Raw genomic sequence first — 23,410 nt, 5'->3', positions numbered from 1 at the left:
TTAATGAAACCACCTGGATTAATCTGAAGAGGCAAGGAAAGCTCATTCCCAAGTTATTTAACTCTTTGGACTGTTGATAAATGGAAAGTTTAGGATAAAAATCTCCCTTTTTAACATCTATTCTCATCTCAGTGGATTGGGGGGGGGGGGGATTTGTTTCCTCTATATATTATCCTCTCATATTTAGTGCCTTTCATCACAAAGGATCCAAAAATGTTTTATAAACATATTTATTGTATATTATATAAAAGCATAAGAACACATCTAATATGTGGAGGCAAAATGATAAATTAATGTCATGGATCTGCAGCTTATCACGCACCCTCTGACTGACTCATCTGTCCTTGCTCACTAATCCACGTTTCCAGAATTTATTAGAGCATTCTAACCACTGACCAACTTCAAAGAGCCACATCCCCACACACCCCTCTAAAATTACCCCAGCCCAAGACCAAGGGTAACTCAGTCCGGGGTCAGTGCCAGCCTTTCAGTACACAAAAATGTCAGTTTTACAGTTCATTATTTCACAACCCTACATAGTTAGAAATAGGAAATTATACCACTGGAAAGAGGTGTGAGTTCCAGCTTCCCCTGATGCCCAGCACTGTTTTGTTCACAATATTACACAAATCCTCTTTGAAGAGGATAACAGCAGCATGATACTTCAGAGAAACAATTCAACCTTCAGAGATCTGGTTAAAAGACATCTGTGTCCCATTCTTGTTTACCATCAGCTTCTAGTCTATCCCAGTTTACTGTCTGGCTTGTAAATATTGACCTAGAAATTCATCAGCCTGAAGCAACACTTTCCACGTCACATGGCCTCTTTTACTCTCTGTACTAACCACAGCTTACTACATGGTCCAGAGCATTAAAATGCAACCCATGTACCTGACAATCAATGTGCCTGCAGTGGCGCAAACACATCAGATACATGAGGGTCCTTTACCAAGACCCTCTCCTTTAATCTTGTATTTGATTAGGTAATATTAATATCCATCATTCAAAAACCCGACTTTGATTACCACACCAGCACCATAACGTACTCTCACATATATACACAGATGAACATAAACTGTTGTTTAGTGTGTGGGTGTAAGGCAGGAAGTGACGAAGAATACTCTACTATTGTCCAGCTTAAGGAGAATATAGCCAGTCAGAATGTAATTAGGGCCCAAAATGGAATTTGGACAGGAAACCAGTCCCAATGCAATTACTCTTGCAAAAAGTATTTCAATCCCAAGTGATCAAAATCTCAGTTTGACATCTCAACCGCAGATGGCACATGTGACAGAACAAGGCACCCTAACATAATTACCAAGTATTCATGTACCAGTGCTCTGAACTATTGAGCCACCGAAAACAACACTTCCTGCAGCACCTTAGATTTCTCTTGCACTGACCAGGTCTAACCATATTTAGCCTGTCAGATCTCACTTGGTCTCATCTTAAATCGATAGGGCTGCATCCTCATCCCTCTGCGTCAAAGTTAGGTTGAACCTTTTTTATTATCAATCCTTGAATATGTTGTAAAGCATTTAATACACAGCTTAACAGAAGAAAATTGGAAAGTTACCGAAAGATAAATTGGGAAAAAAATTAGACACAGCAATTACAAGAAATAATACTATACACGAGTCCATAAATGGGAGATTATATTAATTTATCCAGGGTTCCACCTAAAAACTAGCCATCTGATCTTGAAATCATCTGTCTGAATCCAGTCCAGATCAGTAGCGGGTGGATGCTGTTACAATCTCACGTTCAGAACATTGGAATGAGTTGGTGCTCAGTCCCCCTCCTAGTGGAGGAGTATCCTCATTACCGAAACCACCACAGATGGCGCTTTCATGGGCAGTTTCAATAAACAGACCAAGAACTCAATGATTCTGGAGAGTGAATTACGCTACCACTACTCAAGGCTGTCTCTCCAAAACAGCTAAGGCATAACGGTGAAAGGGTGAGGGGCCTTGCACTGCTGCTACCCATGCCGCAGGTTTTCTGGGAATAAACAGAAGGCATCAGTCTCCAGCACTCAGCCATATGCAAGAGGCCTGAGGTATTGTCTTTTTAAAACGAATGGGGGGGGGGGACACTAATTAAGGCTGCACCGTCATCAGACTGCACCATCATTCTAAGTCTTGACTGTCCATAATCTCCTTGCTCTTGTAGTGATCTAATTGGCTGTTAGATGCTTTATAATATCTTGTAATGCATCTAAAATAAACTCTGTAGATGCTCCACCTCCTGCCTCCCATTTACAATAACGTGTTGAAGGCTAAAGAAGTGATCCACCTATACTATTTGCATAAACTTTAGTGAGGGTGTTCGAAGAAAGGAAATCAAAATCAAACTAGCCTGAGCTGACCACCTCTTGGACAATGTACCATTCCTTGATAAAGCTAAACAAACACCATGTACAGTAAAAGGTGGATATTTTTCTCATTCTGAAAAACCAATGACAACATTTCTCACAGTTACACAATTATGGCAGGGATCTTGGGTGTACAGAGATGCACACTGAAATCCATGGAAAATCTCACTTCAAAACAGATCGCTTCAATGCATTCCACTTCTAACAAACCAGCCAGCTCTCTTTGTTGACGGAAAATGGTTACAGTCATTCTACCAAGTATAAGGGTGTGGTGGGAGGGGAAGGAGATGGACACTGCTTTCTTGAAGTCATTCCCCTTACAGAGCTACTAATTAAGCACGAACTACAAGAAAAATCACTACAAACAATACACACTCTCCTTTTTCTGGTTAAGTATCAAATATAGCTCATGCACAATATCCAGTTAAGGGACACTTTGGAAAATGTTTGCTGAGAGGCCACAATTAGGAAAGTGCCACTTTACTGAATAGGAGATTTAATAAGGTGTTCCCCACAAGAGCTCATCTGGAAACTATTTAGACCTTCTCTAGACTGACGATGAAGCAACCTGTGTGGAATTAGGAGGCAGCAGCACAGGCAGGGCCAGCCACAGGGACAAACATTAAGGGTGGTGCCAAATGAACACCTGGGGAGGTGCTGGTCTGATTTTAGTTTGTTTGGGTTGGGAGTTTTTTGTTGGCTTTTTGGGTTTTGTAGCTCAGCTGTTGGGGGAACACCAAAAACGTTTTCCGCCCTGAGTTACAAAACACTGAGGACCAGCCCTGAGCTCAGGTTGCAGAAAAGTTTGGAGGAGGCATCGGCAAGTCAGTCTGTACGCACATGGCTTGACAGCTAACTGAAGCTGCAGCATCTCTGTAACACAGTTCTCTCATTAAAGAGCCTGTTCAGTTTTACAAGCGTGGCATCCTCTCATTATTGCCCAACATACAATACTTGAAACAGGATTTGCCCAGATTACACACCCATTGGTGCAGCTGCCTGCTACAATCCCTAGTGCAGGCAGGCAAAGCCCATGCTTGCACCAGTGGAGCTTATCCCGATTTCAAGCTGGGAAGACCTTCTGTGAAGATCTGGCTGCTGCTGCCTGCGCACGCTGGGAGATGGTCCTGAGGAACTTATATGGAAGGGAAGGGAAGAAGCCCTCCAAAGGTTCAGCAGAGTGACTCTGAAGTTTTGAAGTGAACGGCTGCACTGATGCCAACAGCAGAATTTGTACCTTTACCAACAGCTGGCATGTCCTGAGAAATGACATAATTCATGATAATGGAAGCATGGAGCCCTACAAAAGACTTAATAGTTTCCATTTGATTTTAAAAGTATATTAACTATTTTTTAAATGGAGAGTGCTATAAACAAAATAGTATACTAGTAATTTTTCTTGACTAAAACATGTAATGCTGATTCATTTTCATACATTAGAAAAGACTTCTTGAATTCCAAGAACTGCAGTAATCTGTTGGGGGATCTGTAGATAAATATAACTGTATGTGCTCACACTTCTACCTAAACACCGACTCAGTTACTAAGGCCCAATAACTGCCCTTAGATGCATATCTAGTTTGCACTGACACCAATGGGAGTCTCAGGCATACCCAAGGACAGAGAGAGGCCTCCTTCTTATAAAGATTTCCAAAACTCATTAGCACCTATTTTATTCACACAGTCCTTATAGGGAAGTCATTAACTTATGCAAACACTCCTACTATACAGTTGTTCATGTAGCATGCTCATTTAAATGTGAGGAATATTCATCAGGAGTAAAAGATGCACTAATGAAAATAGTTTAAACATTGCAAGACTCTTCCCTTTTCAATTACATATTGCTTCAGTTTGTAACCTTTTAATGGCTCCTATACAGCAGTGATTCCAGGTAGTTAATTCTATTAATTTTATTATATCCAAACAATTGCCATTTACATCACATTGCCTGCATTTTTAAAAAACAAAATGCTTTTCAGAGTTTTTTCCTTTTTATTTCATTATCTATTTCGAGATTTTGTCAGGCACCCGATGAGTAAAAATTAACCGCTCCTTGACTAGATAGAAAATTGGCAAAATCTTAAACTTCACACACAGCTTACCATTGCATTTGTAAATCTAATAGAAAACAAAAGAACTCAGCCTTTTGAAGGACCAGGCCCTGATCCTGCAAAGACTTATACACCTGCTCAACTTTATGTACTGTGAGCTGTTACACGAAAGTCAATGAGAATGATCACAGTACATAAAGTTCTTTGCAGTGTTGTTGTGGCCCCAGGATATTACAGACAAGATGCATGAGGTAATATCTTTTACTGGACTTAGGGTTGACAACTTTCTAATTGCACAAAACCTAACAGTCCTACCCTTACCCTTCCCCAAGGCCCCACCCCCACTCCCTCCAGCCCCCCTCCCTCACCCTCACCCACTTTCACTGGGTTGGGGCAGGGGGTGAGGGCTCCAGCTGGGCAGCGCTTACTTCAGGCAGCTCCCAGTTGGCAGTGCAGTGGGGCTAAAGCAGGCTCCCTGCCTGCCCTGGCTCCGCGCTGCTCCCAGAAGTGGCCAGCATGTTTGGCCCCCAGACGGAGACACGAGCAGGCGGCTCTGCACAGTGCATGCTGCCCACACCCACTGGCGCCGCCCCCGCAGCTCCCATTAGCCACAGTTTCTGGCCAATGGGAGCTTCAGAGCCAGCACTTGGGGTAGGGCCAGCACATGGAGCCTCCTTGGCCCCTGTGCCGGGGGCTGCAGGGACACGTTGCCGCTTCCAGGAGCCGCACGGAGCCAGGGCAGGCAGGGAGCCTGCATGAGCCCTGCTGCGCTGCTGACTTGACTTTTTAACAGCCCAGCCACTGGTGCTGACTAGAGCCACTAGGGTCCCTTTTCAACGAAGCGTTCCGGTCTAAAACCGGATGTCTGGCACCCTAATTGGACTGCCTTCTGTTGGTGAAAGAGAGATGCTTTCGAGTGACACTCTCGCCACACTTTCATCAACAGAATGCGGTCCAATAAAATATATTACTTCACCCCCCTGGTCTTTCACAGTACATAAAGTTATGCTTAATTCTTTGCAGGATCAGGTCTTAATCAGCATGTGTGCAGAGAGACAAACTTACCATACGTCTCCTAAAATTTTGCCCTAAAACTGCCACCAGAGCTGCTATCAGCAAAAGCTCATCAATACCAATTATAATGAAAAAGTGAGTTTTCCAATTCATTTCACAGTTTATCCCACATGGAACAAAACTATATGCATCTTATGTACCTATTAATGCTATGGTATACTTTTAGCTTAGTTTACATATTGGACTTGCATGAGATCATATATTGACACATGATTTTATATGGAAGTGACTCCTTTTTCATATATTACAGCCCCACAAATTTTGTTCACATATACTATTTCTGCCCATGAAACACACACTATGTTCTTTCCACACTATAGTGATTCCTGCCTTTAAAATTTTCCAGACACTGTACTAAGCAAAATTAGTGGATCTCTCCTTCAAGGGCCTGTCTTAAACAAAGAAAAACAAATTTTATATCTATATTCGAGTTAAGCTGGAGGCAGTATTCTTAACTCATTATACCTAGGTACTGCACATGTCTCAGAACCATATCATCTCCACAATGAATCGCACTATGCGAAGGTAACTCCTATAGTACAGATCCTTAAAGTTACTGACTCTGAGGAAACTGGTTAACTACCAGGTGAATGACACTAGAGTACTGCCTGTATTACGTGACCACAAAGATTCTGTGGAGAAGGGAAAATTTCTAGTCACTGAGATACAGACCAATGTGGGACTCAGGCTGAACAAGTTCCAGCCTACCTTGTCTCTTCTTTGCTGATAATCCTTCCTTATCCCCCATGCCCTATAGTGGCATTCTCAGTGTGACTCACCACCTGCACTACCAGCTGTCACCTAAACCTCAGGCCAAGAACCAGTGCAGGGGAGACTAAGATTAAAAATTCAGGCCTATATTCAGGGTTGGAACTATATGGATGTGGAACAGTACGAAGTTACAGGGGAGGCAGGTAATAGAGGGGTTGTGACTGAGGAGTGGAAACAAATCAGTCTGTAGTAGAATAAAGGAGACCTCCCCCTTTTGAGGAGGAAGCACAGCTAGGAGGGAGCTGAAAATGAGAAATAAATGCAAGTATTCTTGTGTGCAATATACTGAGGATAAGTACAATTGTACCACTATCACGGGTCAACATGGTGCATAGATCTCCAGTATTTTGAGGGTCAGAACAGGACTAGAATTCTGATCCATCCAGCCCCCTCATAAACCTTCCCAAACTGATTTTTTATTAATTTATCTTTTTTTTTTTAAAGGGGGGAGGGGTCGCTGTTCTTAGCTTCAATATCAATAGATTCTGATTTAGGGTGCACATATAGAAATATTTTACTTCTATGCTTAGATTTGTGTGCAATCTAAATGGGATTTTAATCTATATTTCTAAAATACCCAATCACAATGGTTTCTAGTGCAGTCAAATAAAATTATGATTCTCATTGTAACAAAATTTACAAACACACTGTCTATATTTTTATAACAATATCTGTGAGACAACACCACAGAACTTCACCGATAGCATGCATCATAACAAGCATTTCAGATGCAGTAAATGTAAAGCTTGTGACATCTTTTGTACGAACCACCTCCACTGTGGTCGTGATTTTTTGTTTATTTTGGATTGTTAAATGTAACAACAAAAAAAACAGATTATACTTTACACAGGCTTGTAAATCTGGAGCAGTAAGTGGCATGCAAAAGTGTTTCAAGAAAACAAATATACATGTTACATAGATTCAGCTAATAGAAAAATTCAGTGAGAAGGCAAATTCAGGATCTTCCTCCAGACTAAACAGTTACTCCTAATCCTCTACCTCCTACAGATATTTTTGATGGGGAAAACCTAATGGAACAAACAAGAGACCTAAAGCTGCAAGAAGCAACTTTTAAAAATACAGCACATTCTTAGGCCCTGCCTAACTGGTTTTTTTGTCCGAGTTTGGAGTTTTTATTGGTTTGGTTTTTTTATTTTATTTTATTGGGGGAAGAGGGAGAATAGCTTTCTGGGGGGGTTGTTTTTTGCTCACTGGTGTAGTTACCAGTACACTGATTTAACTACATAGGAGAAAACCCCAGCATGGATGGGATATACCAGCGTTAAGATGTGGCATGCACCAACGTGACTCATCTTGGCTAGTTACTGGGCTAAATTGTACAAATCCAGTGCATCTACGCTGACCATTTGCACTAATGTAGCAACATTAATCTAGTCACACAGGTGCAAATTTCCGTAGTCTAGGCAGACAAGCTCAGATATTACTACAAAAATGCACATTTGTAACATTAACAGAAAAGGACAAGGCCACATTATTCAGAGTTTAACAAAAAATCTTACATGCACCTTTAACAATATTCCTCTCTCCTTCTCCCCATTTCTCCCCCCAAATCCACATAATATGGACAAACGTTGTACAGAAAAGGTTGGCAGAATCTTCCAGGCTATGGCACCTGCTTGTGAAAGGCCACTGAGCTTCTTCAGAAAGAGAGTCAACCTTTTTTTTTTTTTGGCCTAGTACCAAAATCTCCAGCATTCCTAACTATTCAACTAAACTACTATGCTTTTCCTTTTCATGTTAAGCCACCACGCCCATGCAACCAGTAATACTCAGAAATAAGGTAATATTGTTTTACCATCTATTTACACTGAACTCCACACCCATTTTGTACTATGCTGTTAAACAGTAACACCATGCAACTAACTGGCACACAACAATATTCTCCTTTAAGTGCTTAAAAATCATGCTTTTAACACAACTTCCAGCCTCTGTCAATTCACTATAAAAATATTACTGTTGGCCCATACATTCATAAGTGACAACAACATAAAATCCAAAATTGTTTGTGACTTGAATTTATTTTTAACTCACATTCTTGAAAGACACATCTGTGCAAGCACTAATAAAAAAAAGGAGTGACCACCTCTATATCTGCTGCTGTTTACAAAGAGCAAAAAATAAAAAGAAACGTATTGAAGTGATGCACGTGGAACTGACTTCCTGATAATTAGAGCTCTTTTTGTTTTTATACGAGGCTGCAATAACACACTGACAACAAAACTACATCAAATGTAGTTAAAATACCTTACAGTCATTACAAATTCAGCAGCATAAGGAAACTTTTATATTTTTTCTTTAATATTTCTGCAAAGTCTGTGTTTATAGCCTACACCCGCAGTGGTGCTACATCTAGTATAATAAAATGTTAGGCCCCCTCCCGTAAGAGACCTAAGGACATTATTCTGATGATATTAAAAACAAAATATTTCACCTCTATATAGAGGCCCGTCTCTCTAAGGGACCACCTATGAGACATGGGGACAAAGCATAACTGGGTAAAATAACCTTAGCGGAAATTCTTGTGACCCTATTTTTCCACTTTAATAAGAATATAAATAAATTGCTTCAGATTTGTGAATAAATTATCAGTCTACATTTTCAAGGTTACATTCAACTCAGTTCTTTCACTCTAAAGTAATCTTTTTAGCTAGCAATGATTAACAACAAGAAATAGGCAGATTTTGTTGGTTAGGACTCTACTTTAAAAATGAATAAATTACAGTTAAGATAACTTAATTTTTAAATAATAAGTGTCCTGGGCCTTGAATTCCCAGTGTAATAAAACATATTTACCGTTCATACAGTCACATATTATGAGACTGACTGACTGTATTCATGTATTTTAGACTATTCTTCAAAGGCCCTGGAGGGACTGCTCAGTAGAGAAATGACATCTACATCCTTCTTTCAAGGACACTGCAGCATATTACACAGCTTTTTAGGGGTTATATCCTTCACATTTTACAAACTCAAGGCTCCACTGCTTTTCTAAAACACCCCACATGCACTAGAGAAGATAATTCGTTTTATTAAAGCAAATATTTCCGATTTTGCTACATTCAGCTTTTCTAACAAATATTTTCATCAAGTGGAAGCACAGGTCGCCCACTGACAACACAAAGACATCTTTATGAAAAATAAATTGGCCATTGGGGTGCAAATATTCGGTTTCTGACTTACCTTTTTGACCTGATCATCCTTCAATTCTGTGAAGAAATAGGCCAGCAGCTGGGCAGCTATCATCCTGTCTGATTAAGTAAGATAATTGAAGGATTTTGCTGAACACCAAAGCAGTCAGGACACAAACACAACTCTCACAGGACCGATTTAAAGGATCTTTTTTTTTTTTTTCTCTCCCCCGCCTTGCACGAAAAGCTTCTAAACTGCAGGGGAACCGCTTCTTCCTCCTCTCCCCCCACCAAGCAAAAAAAGGATGCAGAGGGTTTTTCCACACAGGGGATAGTGACAGAGTAAAACCTGCCCACTTCCTGCGCTGGGATTGGCTGTTACGGGAGGGCTCTGCAGCATTGGGGAAGAGACAAGCCCTCTCCTAGGCACTGTGATGGACAGCCGATGTGCAGGAAAAGAAGGTGGGCTTCCCAGCGCCCCAAAAATGATACATCACTGCACGTTCCCCACGTACGTTAGTTATTTCGGGCGCGCTGGGACACCTGCTTGTTTGGCGGCTACGCGAAGCTCCAGCCCGAGCGAGCGAGCCTGCGGCCATCACTTCCTGCACAGGGCATGGCACTTACAGCGAGAGCAAGACGAGCCAGGGGAAATTCCTGCACTTAAAGGCCGAGGGGCCCCTGAGAGCCTCTCGCACGTAAATACCCGCGGCCCAGGGCAAGGCTCGGTGGGAACACACACAACACCCGGGAGCCGCGCTGGGGCCACAGGGATGCTTCAAACCCAGGAGGAGCCTAGCGTGCCGCCTCCTCGGGGAGCGGCCCCTCTGTTTTAACACGCCCGCGCCGCCCAGGGCACGTCGCGAACAGAGCTGCGCGGGGCGCCATTAGGCGCTTGACGTTGGCAGGGAGCGGGAAAGGCCCGCGCCGCCTCCTGCAGGGCTCGCCGGCAGGCGGCGGAACGAGGAGGTCGGGGCTGCGCCGCTCCCTGTCACGTGACCCGCTGGCGCCGCCGCAGCATCCCCACCCTCGTGGCCTGGACACCGGGGAGGCGGTTGCATCACTACTAGGCCCTATGCTGCTTCCTATGGGCCGGGGTGATCATGCGCCCTCCCTCTGGGATTAGGGCGGCAGGGTGTGTTGGAAGGTATTAAATGGGATTACAGGGATACAAGTGTAAGCAAATAGCAGTAAAGTGGATGGTTACCTTCCAGTGGGGTCCCTAAGCTTCGCACACAGGAGATTTCTCAATTTCAAGCTGTAGCCCCCCCCAAAAAGCTTATGCTCAAATACATTTCTTAGTCTCTAAGGTGCCACCGGTACTCCTGTTCAATTTCAGGGCTGTCTTCTGGCAGCCATGTAAATAATTATAGAAAATAAATAAATACAGAAAATAAACTATTCAAAATAAAGTTATAACTGAAAAGCTTTCACACTACAAAATCATCATCACAAAGGTGAAGTATTTTAGACACTGCATGAAAATTACTCCAAAAGAAGTATGCTTCCTCGCCAGTGAATGAATCTTGGCAGGTTTGCAACCCTAGTTTGTCACACTTGATAGCTCCTGCAAGTCATTTGGCTACTTCTGAATAGCTGCTAAACCACATTCCTTTGCTCCCTCGTTTATCAAGGCCGTGTATTCAATTCAGATGGCAGCTACCTTCTTATGCTGGACACATTTTACAATCGAGGAGAAGAAGAAGAATTACAGTCTTTGTCCTAACTAGCAGTGTTAAAAATCTAGCCTTTACTGTGAAAAATGTAACTAAAACCTCATACTGTCTGCTAGCTCCCTAATGAGTGAAGCCTTCTAGCCCCTAGTCAGAAATCATGTGTCAAAGATTATTTGGGGTATTTGTTCAGATAGTATTTATAAATAGTACAGACCAGGCTGGCTAAGGTGACCAACAAAAATCAGATATAAAGATGGTTTATGTTCTCAGGTTATTCCCAATAAAATGGAGAACACCGCAATGCAATTTTTAGAAGAATTTAAAAGATGATGTTTGCATGTCTACAATAACTTTCTTTTCAAAACACAGCCAGCTCTAAGGTAAAGAGAAGCAAGCAACCAGCATAAGAGTTTGATGTAAGAGGGAGTTTTGGCCAAGGACAGCAGGACAAACCCCTACCATTATGGAACGTGCTGTAGGATCTGTATGGACCACAGAAAGCAGACAAAACTTTGATTTGTAATGCCTCATATGACCACCACACTCTAGTGGCCATATTATTCACCAGTATGCTCTAGTTTTGCACCAATCCAGTGACACAAACCAACCACAAACTCAGTTTAACCAGACAGATAACCTGGGTTTATGTCAGAAGAGTAAAAGTACATGTTAAAAATGAACCGTCACAGTTATTTTTAGAAGACCTTCTTCACTTGGAAATCTTTGAAGGAGATAGCAGGGTTTCAGCCAGTTAGAGATTGTGCTAGAGGAAAAATAGCCACTAGAGTTAATTTTATACTCCACTGTGTTTTGACAGTTTGCTTTTCATCTGCACACAAGGCAACGTAGTAAAGGCTGCTACCTTGAAGGAGTTAATGACTTAAAAGACTGAAAGTTGCCAAGCTGGTGGCCTAATGCCTGTGCTCTGCTCCTCACGGTGATTGATCCCAAGGGCCAACTTCTTCCCTGGATTAAAGTGGCACGACTCTAAAAGTCACTGGAAGTTGTGCCCACTGACTTAAGAGCCTTTCATTACTGTCCCTTGTTCTGGCGGGGACTAGGGAAGCTGCAGAGTTGGAAGTTCAACTTTGTTGGGAGCAGGCTGCCTTGTGTTTTTCATCAGTGACCTCTAAACCAATTTAAGAACAGCGTAGACAGACTCTGAAGGGAATCCTGTAGACTAGAGTCATCAGTCAGAGACACACTGGCTGCAACACAAAGATCTGAAGATAAGGAAGTTTAAAATGAGATGGGGGAGACGTGAGGAATATATAGCCAGGACTTCACCAAGGAATGAACAACTGCCTTCCCATTCCGCAAGAAAGAGTGACCCTTATCCAAAAATATAATCTAAAAGGGTGATTTTCAGAGGTACAAATGGAAGCTAAATATCTAATCCTTCTCCTACTCCCCTACATTGAAAATCAATAAGAGTTAGGCATCTAACTATCATTTATGCCTTTTAAATATCTCCCCCTAAACTATTAGAATGGTTGCAGCAACATTTAGCTAACATCAAAAGAAAGGTCACTAAGCCTCCACTACCCATGCATGCTCACAAACAAGCATTTAAATGGGTGACAACTGATACCTGATTTTGTGCTCAGAGATCTTACTACATATGGAAATGAGAAGCTCACTTACATTGATCTTACAGCAACAGCATAATATCTGGCCTTGTGGCTTGCTAGCAGTATGTTGCTCAGCATGAGACAAAGATTTGGCAGCAACACTGGGACTTCAGCTATGGCTGGGGGAATGGCTGGTGCATTACAAAGACAACGTATTCTAGTCCAAGGAAAAGCGTTGAAACTATCTCACTTCATCACTGTCTGCAGGCTGATTTTCCCAAGCAGTATTGCTAGTAGGGTTCTGCTCTGCTAGGCAAAGCAGAGCTGCCTTTGGTGACCTAGATGTCACCGTTGACCAGACAGGAAAGGAAATGAGAAGAAAACAAACTTATTTCTCATTGTTCACCATCTAGTGGAGGTCATTATGTAAATAACCCAAAATACTGGCCATTGCTAGAACAGCAATATGAAATGAAAGGGCTACCGGAGGGGACATCATCCCGAACTCATTTCAAATTTTGTGAGGCTTAAAATGTAAGCAATTAATATCTACAAATTCTTTTGAGATTTTCAGATCAAAAGGCACTATATAAGCTACATTAATTACTAGCTAGCTAGGTTCTTACAAGCTCCTATCACCATAGTATCTGAATAATTCATATGTTATCCATACAGAGGAGGAAAAGGTTTCAAACACAGCAAAAGTCACCAATTTGCCTATTAATAGATGCTTCGGTTGTAATTACTTAGATTGTGAGCTCTTTGGGGCAGAGACTGTATTTTGGTCTGTGTTTGTACAGCACTTAACACAATGGGGTCCTGGTCCATGACTGGGGCTCCTAGGTGCTACGATAATACAAATAATTAATAATAGTGAGTCAGAGCCTTTTTACATGCTGAAGGGCAAATTCACTCTCTAGTGTGCATGCACAGCTCCCACTGACTTTAAACTAGAACAGCCTCCAGTGACTGAAGCCAGAATATGTGCACTAAATTGACTGCTACCAGAGGCAGAAGGAGGTTCCCTGCAATTAACAATATGGGGACATTCGCTGAATACATTAGATGTTACTGAGAAAGCCTGTAATTCCCTAAAGACAGCCTAGACATTGAAACATTGCCTTGACAATGTTTGCATTGAAGTCAGTTACTGCAGCCAAGTAATTAAATATTTGGCCTGCAGGTGTTGGCTTCCTTTTCAGAGCTATTCTGGTGAAATCAGTTGTTTGCATTAACCAAAATTCTCAGACTCCTTTGCAAGGCTTATCTTTCTTTATCTTGGGCAAGTCAGCCTCAATGAGTAGGATTTCATTCCCTAGATTTCTGTATTTATATAAGCTCAGTTCTTGTGACACTTCCATCAAGAGTTTCACTGATCTGCATACCTTATTTCTTTCTCTTTTGTTTGGAGGGGGTTGGGCAAGCATCCTTGATTTCCCCTAAGCATGCTTAAGAAGAAGGGGGGATTGCCCTGCCCAATCTGCAGCTGTATTACTAAGCAGCCAGCAGCAATCTTGTGTTTAAGGAGCAGGGGATTCTTTTTACATACGCCAGACCTTTCTTGTTCCTACTTGCTTACCTAGACTTGTACAGTCTCCCCAACTAGAGCAGTTCCTCTCCCAAAGACTCCTCTAGCTCAGAACTTAGTGCCAGATAATCAGATTTCTAAATTTGCAAAAGGAAGTGATCTTTACACTTCTCCCCACCCATTTTGTGGCTGCATTTATAAGTTCCAGTAGAGGGAATATAATGAGCTGCTTCACATACGACAAAATGTTTAAGAGGGGCTGCTTGAATTAATCCTTCTCTGTTCAGACAGCAAGACGAGCACATTCACTATCAACCCATTCCCCTCCCCCTTTTTTCAAGTTTGATGAGTAAAGAATTATTTTTTGAGTTTGATAAGTAAGAACTCCAAGCAAACTCAACAACAGTAACAACAATGAGACAAGAGCTCTGTGTGGCTCAAAAGCTTGTTCTCTCACGAACAGAAGTTGGTCCAATAAAAGATATTACCTCACCCCCTTGTGTCTCTAATATCCTGGGACCAACACAGCTACAGCTGCACCGCATGTAATAATAATAATAGCACTTAACAGGTTATTTTCCTCTTTAAATATTACTCAACACCGGGTGAAATAGGTGCTGGAACAAGAGGACTGGTTTCTGGATCACCTACACAGAATTCAGCACTGTTTCTGGAACTGGGAAACCAGCCTAGACTGGTGGGAGAGGATTGGTTTGCAAAGCTGGGAAGACCAGGCGAAGCAAGAGAACTTCAGGATGGGGAAGGCTACCTCTTTTGAGATCTCTGCAGAACTGACCCTGAAGCTTCAGTGACAGACTACCAATACATGGTGTCCTGTACGCATGGAGAAACAGGTCGCCATTATCATCTGGAAGCTGGCCACCTCAAAATGTTACTGGTCGGTAGCCAACCAATTCTGGGCAGGGAGATCAACTGCTGAGGCCATTCTCATGCGGGTCTGCTATGGCATTAATAAGGTGCTGTCTAACAGAGGTATTGAGGCTGGGTAATGCTCAGGAGATTACTTATGGCTTTGCACACATGGTTTCCCAAACTCTCGTAGGGCAATTGATGGAACCTATGTGCCCATCATTCCCGAGCCAGGGTACAGAATATATAACAGGGGTATTTCTCCATGGTGCTCCAAGGACTGATGGACCACCTCAGCAGGTTTACAGACATAAATGCACGTGCCCTGGGAGGGTCTAGAATGCTAGGATCCTTCAGAATGCAGTACTATTTAAATTAATGGAGAAAGGACTGTTTGCCCCGAGGAGCAATGTGGACATTAATGGTGTGAAGGTTGGTCCGGTTATTCTGGGAGGCCCAACTTATTCCCCTGATGCCCTGGCTAATTTGAAGAGACATACAGGCTGCTTGGACAGAAGGAAGGAACATTTTAACTATTGCCTGAGTAGCTGCAGCACAGTGGTTGAGTGTCCACTTGGCCATTTGAAAAGCAGATGGCGCTGACAATGGAGTAGGTTGGAAGTAGCAGGAAAAAAGATGTTCCACTGCATGTTGTGTTTTTACACAATCGTTGTGATAGTAAGGAGGAAAACCTTGCTGATGGCTGAGGTGCAAAGACTTGCTTGGAGGTTTGAGAAGCCAGCAACACATCCCACAGAGAACAAACACCAGGGGTAATTCTGTCAGGGATGCCTACTGTTCATAGTTTGAGTCTCCTGCATAAACCTGTCAGCCAGTGGTGGGCATGTTGGGATGCAGACATTGTGTGCACTGGGGTATTGTGTTTAAACTTCCCTATGTGCTTTTGTAAAGCCTTCTGAATTATTTCAGCTTTATTTAAAGGATTTTCTGTGTTAAGTGCAAAGACAACTTATAGTGGATGTATTGTAAACAGATAATAAAATTTTAATGACAATGGAAGAATATACCTTTGTATTTGGAAATATATTTAATCAGTCGTCTTCAGTCACCAGCTATATGCAAACCTTTAATTTCTGCAACAGTGCAAACAAAGCTCAGAGTACAAAAGTGAACATTTCAAATACAACAATTGGTGGGATAAGGTCTTTCTAAAGTTAAGAGTGAGTACACGCCTCGTCTCTGGCACTTCTCGTCTGCATGTGTTCTGGGGTTGAGTGCTGTGGCTGAAAAGAGCTGGACTCCCAGGTGCTGGTGTTGCCGGTTCTCAGAGGTTGGATCTGAGAGGTGAATGGGAGCCTCTGAGAGCACTGTTGCAGGAGCACAGAGGTTACAAGTGCAGCTGGTCCCAGTAGCTAGCATTGTCTGGGGGTTGAAGAGCATGACTGGATCCCAAATTAAGGGACTGCAGAGCCACTGGCCTAGCAGCAGCATGTTTTGCAGGAGGGTATTTTGGCTTACTATGGCCTCAGAGGCGTAAAGGAGGGAGATTATGGGGAGCAAGAGAGCCAGTAATCCCCTCTACATCTTTAAGCTGTTTTGACACTCAACGATGTTACGCTGAGGCATGTAACTAAGAGGCCGAGGTGGTCTTATTTAAAAGGCAAAGGACAGACCACCAAGATACGCTGTGAAGTTATTCACCAGGATTGTCCCCCAGAAGTGCTGCAGGAGCGGGAAGGGCTTGCAAGCTATACTGGGGACATGCGAGAGGGGCTATTCCCTATAATGTGCAAAACAAAACCAAGCTGTTTCTCAGTGTTAAAAGTTTTGCTATATCTCCCCTGCAGACTCGGAGAAAGTGCAGAGGAAAATAGATAGGGCCCTGCAATGGACTGTCCACTACAGTGTGTGTTACAGGGCATTTGTACGCATGGGAAGCAGCATTGTCTGTGCCGTGACCAGCCATGCAATGTGCACTGAGACCTCATGTAAACTGCAAAAACGAACCACATTTCTTTCCCTATAAGTTCTGCCTCCATAAACTGTTGAATTTTGCACAAATGAATGCTTTGTTATTCAAATCTGCCACAGGGCGGGGCAGGAGGAGGGACCACAGATTGTGCCTGCACCACGCTGGGGGAAGCCATTTTGAAGCAGCAGAAAGGGGGAAGGGAAATGGGACTCCTAGCTCACATCCGCCAATAATAATAGGTACTTACATGCCCAAGTTCATTCCATGGGATTTGATTTTTCACTCCCAGGCTGGGTTTCTGGCTGGGATTCGGCATCAGTTGATTCAGGGTAGGAATCAGGGTCTGTCGTAGCAGGGCAGGACTGCGGCTGCCTCTCCACTTGGCTGTCAACAGCTTCCTGAGTCCCAAAAAGATCCTGGCTCTCAGAGGGCAGCTCCTTTCCCACATCCTCCTGCTCATTCTCCAGTGGGTCTAGCTGGTCATTGGTGGTGTGGGGAGAGTGCAGGCAGCAGGGTCCGAATAAGACCTGGGTGGGGTCATACTATAATTGTGCAGAATCCCGAATGCTAGGGGTTGGCAATCCTGCCCTGAACTTGGGCAAGTCAATGACCCTGGCTGGTCTTTAGCTTACTTACTAAAATGGTTCCACAGGGTGAGGAATCTTAATGTTTGTTTATATCCTACTTTAATCTCCTTGGATGAATGGAGTTTATTGTAGTGTCAGGATTGAGGAGAGAGAGAGTAATCCTGTCCCTGCAGACCAAATTAGCTCACAGGTAGAAATACCACCCTGTGATCATCCTTAACTCTGGCTGGGAATTAACCTGCAAAGTCCCAAGTCATTGTTAGGATATAGATATTCAGGCCTGTCTGTAAAGGCCTATACTCTAAGAATTTAGGTGTATTCTTATCACTTAGCTAGTTATAGAGGTATAAAAGAAAGAATCAAAATCACTGTCTGCCAGCGTAAGAGTCTTCTCTTACTGTGACAGTCTGAGGCCTTGTTCTTGGGCTAAGGCCTTTGGCTAAGCAGCAGAGGCAGCCATAAGCTGGGAAGTGAACGGTCACATCCTCACATTCCAAACCAGTCACATTGCAATCAGGTGCTATTGGGCTGTTAGGTACAATCCTGTCCTGATAATGCCTATCGCCTCCAGAGAAAGGGAAGTGCCTAGAAGATGTAAAAGGAAACTTAGTTTGATAGCATCCTGTCTGGCAAGAACTCACTTATCAATAGCTGGGATGTGAAATCCTCACTTCTGTACTGTTTTGTCATTATAGTTCCCACTTTGTTATGCCACTTTGCAGATGCATCCGATGAAGTGAGCTGTAGCTCACGAAAGCTCATGCTCAAATAAATTGGTTAGTCTCTAAGGTGCCACAAGTACTCCTTTTCTTTTTGCGAATACAGACTAACACGGCTGTTACTCTGAAACCTGTCACTTTGCTATTGTTTATTTGCATGGTCTCTGTCTGGTTCTGTGATTGTTTCTGTCTGCCGTATAATTAATTTTGCTGGGTGTAAACTAGTTAAGGTGGTGGGATATAATTGGTTACATAATCATGTTACAATATGTTAGGATTGGTTAGTTAAATTTCAGGAAAATGATTGGTTAAGGTATAGCTAAGCAGAACTCAAGTTTTACTATATAGTCTGCAGTCAACCAGGAAGTGGGTGGGGGAAATGGGAATCATGTTTTGCTAAGGGGGGAAATGGGAATAGGGGTGGGGAAATGGGAATCATGTTTTGCTAAGGGCAGAAATGGGAACAGGGACACAGGTAAGGCTCTGTGATGTCAGACCTGGGAATGGGGACACTAAGGAAGGAAACTGGAATCATGCTTGCTGGAAATTCACCCCAATAAACATTGAATTGTTTGCACCTTAGGACTTCGGGTATTGTTGCTCTCTGTTCATGTGAGAAAGACCAGGGAAGTAAGTGGGTGAAGGAATAAGCCTCCTAACAGTCATTGTGGTCAGCGGCCCTCCTCTTAGGTGCACCACAAGACCACGGCGGCAGGACTGCAGTCTTCTCTATTGGGCACTAAGCACTAAATCCACAAAAAGAGATTTAGGCACCTACGTCCAATGTTTACATGCCACTGAGATCCTCAAAACCCCCACTCAGTTGCCATCTAACCCTGGGGGTGTCTAAATTCCTGCCAGTGAAGTCCGCTAGGTGCACTAAATTTCAATTGGTGGGTACGTGCAAAACTGCTCAAGTCCTAACAACGCTAAGCAGCTCAGTGTCATCCTAGCTCATGCCTAGGCCCCGGCAGAGTTCTCAGATTAGGTGTTCCCTTGCTTGCCCCACCTGTGGGGTTCAATCCAACAAGTGTTCTCAGAGCATGCCTACCAGACTGGACCTCACACACAAGACAGCCAGAGGTGACCAGTTCAGGAATTTTTGGGGCTGGCTGAGTGGCATGATCACATGTGCATGTGTATCCCCCAGAATAACCAATAGCCCACTAGATAGGCACTCACCTGGGATGTCTAGGCTTGTTTGCAAATCCCCACTCTGCTTCATTCAGAGCAGAGACCCAGGTCTCCTACATCCCAGGTGAGCACCCAAACCACCAGGCTATTGGGTATTCTGGCACAGGTCTTCTCTCAGTCTCTCCTGTTGAAGCTGGTCCACTTTGTATAAATCATGAACAAGTCATTGGATCAGGACGAGACTAACTGTATATGCCAATGGTTAGAGCACTCCCTGGGAAATGCAAGTTCAAATCCCTGCTGCAGTGAATATTTAACGTATACAAAGTGGAAGAGCTTCAACAGGAAAGACTGAGAGAAACTCACCCCAGTATGGCCAATAGCCCAGTTGTTAGGGCTCTCCTCCAGATAGGGGAAACCTGGACTCAAGTCTCTGTTCCAATTAAGGCAGAGTGGGGATCTGCAAATAGGTGAGTGCCCTAGTCACAGGTTATTGGCTATGAATGGGGGTGGGAGGTATGTGTGTTGGGGGGGTGTCTTTCTGTCTTTGTGAGGAAGAGCTGACCTGGCTTAGGTACCTAGCTCCCAGAGAGGGTTCACAGCTGTGATTACCCAAGACGATATGGGTGCCCAACTACCTTGGTGGGGCAGGGCTTAGGCCATACCCTTCTCTCCTCAGCATCTCCTACTGGCTAGCTTCGGCAGCTCCTGCTCAGCCTGCTGGCTGGCTTCTGAGTGTCCCTTACTTCTTGTTTTCCTCATAGATTCCAAAGCCAGAAGGAACTATTGTGATCATCTAGTCTGACCTCCAGTATAACTCAGGCCACAGAACTTCCCCAAAATAATTCGTAGAGCAGATCTTGGAGAAAAACATCTGTCATAAATATAAAGGGAAGGGTAAACCCGGTTCCTCCCCCACGCTGAACTCTAGGGTACAGATGTGGGGACCTGCATGAAAAACCTCCTAAGCTTATCTTTACCAGCTTAGGTCAAAACTTTCCCAAGGTACAAAATATTACACCTTGGACTGGCCGCTACCACCACCAAACTAATACTGGTTACTGGGGAAGAGCTGTTTGGACGCGTCCTTCCCCCCAAAATACTTCCCAAAACCTTGCACCCCACTTCCTGGACAAGGTTTGGTAAAAAGCCTCACCAATTTGCCTAGGTGACTACAGACCCAGACCCTTGGATCTTAAGAATAATGAACAATCCTCCCAACACTTGCACCCCCCCTTTCCTGGGAAATGTTGGATAAAAAGCCTCACCAATTTGCATAGGTGACCCCAGACCCAAACCCTTGGATCTGAGAACAATGAAAAAGCATTCAGTGTTTTACAAGAAGACTTTTAATAAAAAATAGAAGTAAATAGAAATAAAGAAATCCCCCCTGTAAAATCAGGATGGTAGATATCTTACAGGGTAATTAGATTCAAAAACATAGAGAACCCCTCTAGGCAAAACCTTAAGTTACAAAAAAGATACACAGACAGAAATAGTTATTCTATTCAGCACAATTCTTTTCTCAGCCATTTAAAGAAATCATAATCTAACACATACCTAGCTAGATTACTTACTAAAAGTTCTAAGACTCCATTCCTGTTCTGTCCCTGGCCAAGACGACTACAGACAGACACAGACCCTTTGTTTCTCTCCCTCCTCCCAGCTTTTGAAAGTATCTTGTCTCCTCATTGGTCATTTTGGTCAGGTGCCAGCGAGGTTACCTTTAGCTTCTTAACCCTTTACAGGTGAGAGGAGCTTTCCCCTGGCCAGGAGGGATTTCAAAGGGGTTTACCCTTCCCTTTATATTTATGACAACATCCAATCTTGATTTAAAAATTGTCAGCGATGGAGAATCCACCACAATCTATAGTAAATTGTTCCAATGGTTAATTATCCTTACTGTTAAAAATTTACACCTTATTTCTTGTCTGAATTTGTGTAGCTTCAACTTCCAACTATTGGATTGTGTTACACCTTTCTCTGCTAGATTGAAGAGCCCATTGTTAAATATTTGTTCCCCATGTAGATACTTATAGACTGTAATCAAATCAGCCCACTTTGATGTTCTCTTTGTTAAACTAACTAGATTAAGTTCTTTGAGTCTCTCTGTATAAGACATGTTTTCTAATCCTTTAATTATTCTCATGGCTCTTCTCTGAACCCTCTCTAGTTTATCAACATCCTTCTTGAATTGTGGATACAGTATTCCAACAGCAACTGCACCAGTGCAAAATACAGAGGTAAAATAACTTTTCTACTCCTATTTGAGATTCCTGTTTATACACCCCAGGATCACATTAGTTCTTTAGGCCACATCATCAAAATGGGATCTCATATTCAGCTGTTTATCCACCACAACCCCCAAGTCTTTTTCAGAGTCACTGCTTCCAAGGATAGTGGGTTAGGCACCTAACTCTCCCTATGCATTGTACAGTAAGCCTGAAAGTTACATGTTGCAACACTGAGCATTGCACATCTAAATCCTGTTGTGGCTCTAGGCCTAAAAGACCCGCAAAACCTATCTCACTTCTCCAAGCCCTCACATTGTGATTAGAAAGGGGGGAAAAACAGAACTCTCTGAAATAAAAGTGTGCGCAACAATTACAGCTTCCATACTGTACAGCAAAGTAATGCTATATGGGTTCACAGAGGAGGGTACTAATCATTCTGAAAGGCCTGATGGTAGCCTCAGGCCAGCGCTCAAATGTCTAACAGTTTTTGTAGTGGCTGTTTTTACAAAATGTCTGCCAACTTTAGATTAAGTCAAGAAAGTCGGTTCATTTAAGACACTACAAATGTCACAGATCTGATGATATTACATTATACATTTTCCAAACATGAACAATTTCACTTTTTGTGCACAAGCCTCCCCTGCTGGCCAAACATAAAACAGCATCAGAGAATCATTTGCCAACTTTCTACAGAAAGAAAAAAAGCTATTGCAGAGCAGCCAGATGTAGAAGAGGTAAGGTAATTAAAATTAGCCATGTTTTTTCAGTGGAGGATAGCAGTAAGTAAAATATCCACACTCATGAGCAGTCCTTTCTACAAGAATTGTGTCTACTGCAAAATATACATGTTGTGCACAAATAGTGAGTTCACAGAATATTTTAAATCAATCGTACATTTAAAAAGAATTCGATGGGCTGTATAAGGTGATTCCTGGGTCAGCATTCCTGATTTAGTGACATTGCAGTAAGGTATGGAGCAAAACTGATAATTAAGTTAAAATTAAATCACAACAATCCTAACTTATTTAAAATTTTCTGTTAAGCCAAAAATGAGTACAATTGTTTGATCACTCCCTAGTCTGCATAAATAAGACAATTTTCTAACACGGCTAATCAAATCCCTTTCTCCAGAACTTATTCACTAGGTATATGTATATTGAAAAGGAACATTGAACCTGAAAGATTGGTCAGTAATGGCCTGGTGCAGACACAGCAACAACAATCTCATACCAGATTCCCTGATGCATCCAGCTTATACGGGTCACTCTCAGGGATCTAGTTATAGTTCCCTGACTCTCTGCTTGGTCCCACGTGCAGGTTAGAGCAGCTCCCATCCCCTGAAGGGACCATCTGCCAGCTAGGGATAGCCAGAGTATACCACACTCTGGCCATGCACATCCCCTATACTGTAGGCTGCAACGAGGATGGAGTAGGAGCCATCTGTGTCAGCTGGGGATGATAACCTCGCCCTCCCAAGCCCCCATACAAAGGGACCAAAGCGGGAGTTAGAATCTGACCCCCGTATCTCACATGTTAGTCAAAGATCATACCATTCCATTGACAGTCCAAACTCCAGCCATTCATGTTCACCTCTCGCAAAGAGGTCAATTTACAAAAGTGAACAGCAATGACAGCTTTTATTAAAGCTGCATGCATGTCAATCAAATGAAAGGTCTATCCGTCTAAATACATGTTGCACCCAAAAACATGCCCTTTATTGCCTGGATACATGCATATAC

The 23,410-nt window shown here is 42.9% G+C and overlaps 1 protein-coding gene across 1 annotated transcript in view; it reads right to left on the bottom strand.

Moving 5' to 3' along the window:
* The window catches only part of HK1 (hexokinase 1), a 68,033-nt gene extending 57,676 nt beyond the window's left edge, over nucleotides 1-10,357 (bottom strand). The window contains exon 1 of the mRNA XM_073353512.1: nucleotides 9,472-10,357. Within this exon, the coding sequence (XP_073209613.1) occupies nucleotides 9,472-9,534 (63 nt within the window). The 5' untranslated portion in view covers nucleotides 9,535-10,357. The remainder of the gene's footprint in view (nucleotides 1-9,471) is intronic.
* Nucleotides 10,358-23,410: the final 13,053 nt, after the last annotated feature.

The sequence above is a fragment of the Lepidochelys kempii genome, chromosome 7 (genome assembly GCF_965140265.1).
Source record: "Lepidochelys kempii isolate rLepKem1 chromosome 7, rLepKem1.hap2, whole genome shotgun sequence".
NCBI classification, from domain to species: domain Eukaryota; kingdom Metazoa; phylum Chordata; order Testudines; family Cheloniidae; genus Lepidochelys; species Lepidochelys kempii.
Note: the sequence above shows the minus strand (reverse complement) of the source record. Positions and strands in the feature narration are given on the sequence as shown.